The sequence below is a fragment of the Acyrthosiphon pisum genome, chromosome X (genome assembly GCF_005508785.2).
Source record: "Acyrthosiphon pisum isolate AL4f chromosome X, pea_aphid_22Mar2018_4r6ur, whole genome shotgun sequence".
Classification (NCBI taxonomy): Eukaryota; Metazoa; Arthropoda; class Insecta; order Hemiptera; family Aphididae; genus Acyrthosiphon; species Acyrthosiphon pisum.
This window is the reverse complement of record NC_042493.1, coordinates 128,463,491-128,465,467: the sequence shown is the minus strand read 5'-3', so window position 1 is coordinate 128,465,467 and position 1,977 is coordinate 128,463,491. Positions and strand designations below refer to the sequence as shown.

Below are 1,977 nucleotides of genomic sequence, written 5' to 3'. Positions count from 1 at the left end.
ATTTAGAAGATAATTTATTTCTATTTCTGATTGAGACCGTTAGACCATGTGTAATCCATTCTTTAAGCTTTTTATTATTATTATTATTTTTATGTGGTCCAGTAGTATTATATAAAGATAGGGAAATAAGTTGATTAATTATGTTATTATGTTAAATGTTTCATACGCTTTATTTACATCGTTATTACATAGTAAATTATCCCATTCTTCAATGCTAATGAGCATAATATATTTAAGTGATCTATGTTAATTTTATTTCCTATCTCAGATAATTTTTTATCAATGTTATCAGCTAAATTAGCATCATTTTGAATGTATAATATAGTAGCGTAATGATCAGTTACATCAGATTTTAAAATATATGAATTTACACTGTCCGTATCTATATTGTTAATAAACATGTGATCTATGCACGATTGTGACGTATTGGAGACACGAGTATATTTATTTATGCACGAAATGAAGCCTTTAGATGTCATTATATTTAGATACTCAATTGAGGTAAGAGAATTATTTTGATTAAGAATATCAATATTTATATCACCGCAAATAATAGAGCGGTGGGATTTATTGATACTATTTAAGTACCTACATTTCTAGCCCATCCAAAAAAGGACAGGTATTATCATTAGGAGACCTGTAAATACAAGTAATTATAAAATTATTGCTGAGATATTCAAATGATAGTTCAATTGAATTGCAATTAGATATAACATTTTCTTTTATATTAGTTAATTTAATAGGTTCTTTAATAAATATAGTAACTCCATCACTTTTATTTAATTTTCCAATAGAGTTAATAGTTTGATATCCATTTAATAAAAATTTGAAGTCATAATCCAGCCAGGTTTCGCACAGAACAATTTATTATATCAAAACTTAATGTATAGGTGTCTAACAATAACACAAGCTCATCAAAATGTCACCTTATACTTCTAATGTTCATTACAAAAATAGATAAATTATTGTTATTCATTATATTTGTAGGTAAATTACTAAAGTTATCTAAAATTACAGTATTTATGTTTTTTAATAAATTAATATCTTTTAAAATGTTAGATTCCATTGTAAAAAGTGATTATGTTTATAATTATTAGAATTTTAAGATAACATAGAAATATTTTATAAAGCTAGTATAAATAACTTACAACTTATTTATATCCTTGTCAGACTTGATTCTTAGAGTTTTCTCACCATCATCCTTTTTAACCAGTATTTCCGCGTTATTAACCCAAACATATTTGTACCATTTTTCCTTGCAAGCCAGTCTGGTTTTTGAAAACAATGTTCTTCTATTCTTGGTGAGCCTTTCATTTACATAGATTTTTGAGGCCGTTGACCAGCTATTATGAATCATATTAGCATTCAATCTCAATGATTTTATACTTTACTAAGAAAATCTTTCCTCATATCAGAAGTTTCAAGTTCAGCAACTATGATGTTTGTTTTATTATCAGACGAATGAATTCGGTAGGCAGATTTTAGCGTTATATTAGAATTGGATTTTTTAGCGATGACTTGAACGATGTCACAACAATTTTCATTTACAGTTTTTGGGATGCCTTTGAGCTCAATTGCATTTCCAATGCTTTTTTGTTCCAATTCGTCAATTTTTTGATTTATTATACTGATTTCATCCTTAAGTAATTTATTTTCTGATAATATTTTAGAATTTTCAAGTTTTAAGTCTTTGAGTTCTTTCAAAATAGTGTCCATTTTGTTACTAAAATCGTCAAATTGATTTCCCATGAAGTTTACCGAAGTAATTAATTCTTCAAGTTTTTTTTCGATACTTATAACATTTTCATTTATTTTGTCAGGTAGCTTAGATTTATTACCAGAACCAATTGTTTTACACTTATTGCAGACAAATCTCATTTTAGAATTGTTTGAAAGTTTTTTAAAAGCATTTTCTTTATAACCAGCACAGAAAAAGTGAAAGACGCTAGTACACGTGGAGCAAACAATTGAATCTTC

General features: G+C 26.5%; 1 protein-coding gene across 1 annotated transcript in view; it reads right to left on the bottom strand.

The window, feature by feature from the left end:
• Nucleotides 1–1,144: 1,144 nt before the first annotated feature.
• Nucleotides 1,145–1,977, bottom strand: part of LOC103309200 — a 13,138-nt gene continuing 12,305 nt past the window's right edge. Inside the window, exon 10 of the mRNA XM_029485504.1 lies at nt 1,145–1,343. Coding sequence (XP_029341364.1) covers nt 1,145–1,343 — 199 coding nt within the window. The remainder of the gene's footprint in view (nt 1,344–1,977) is intronic.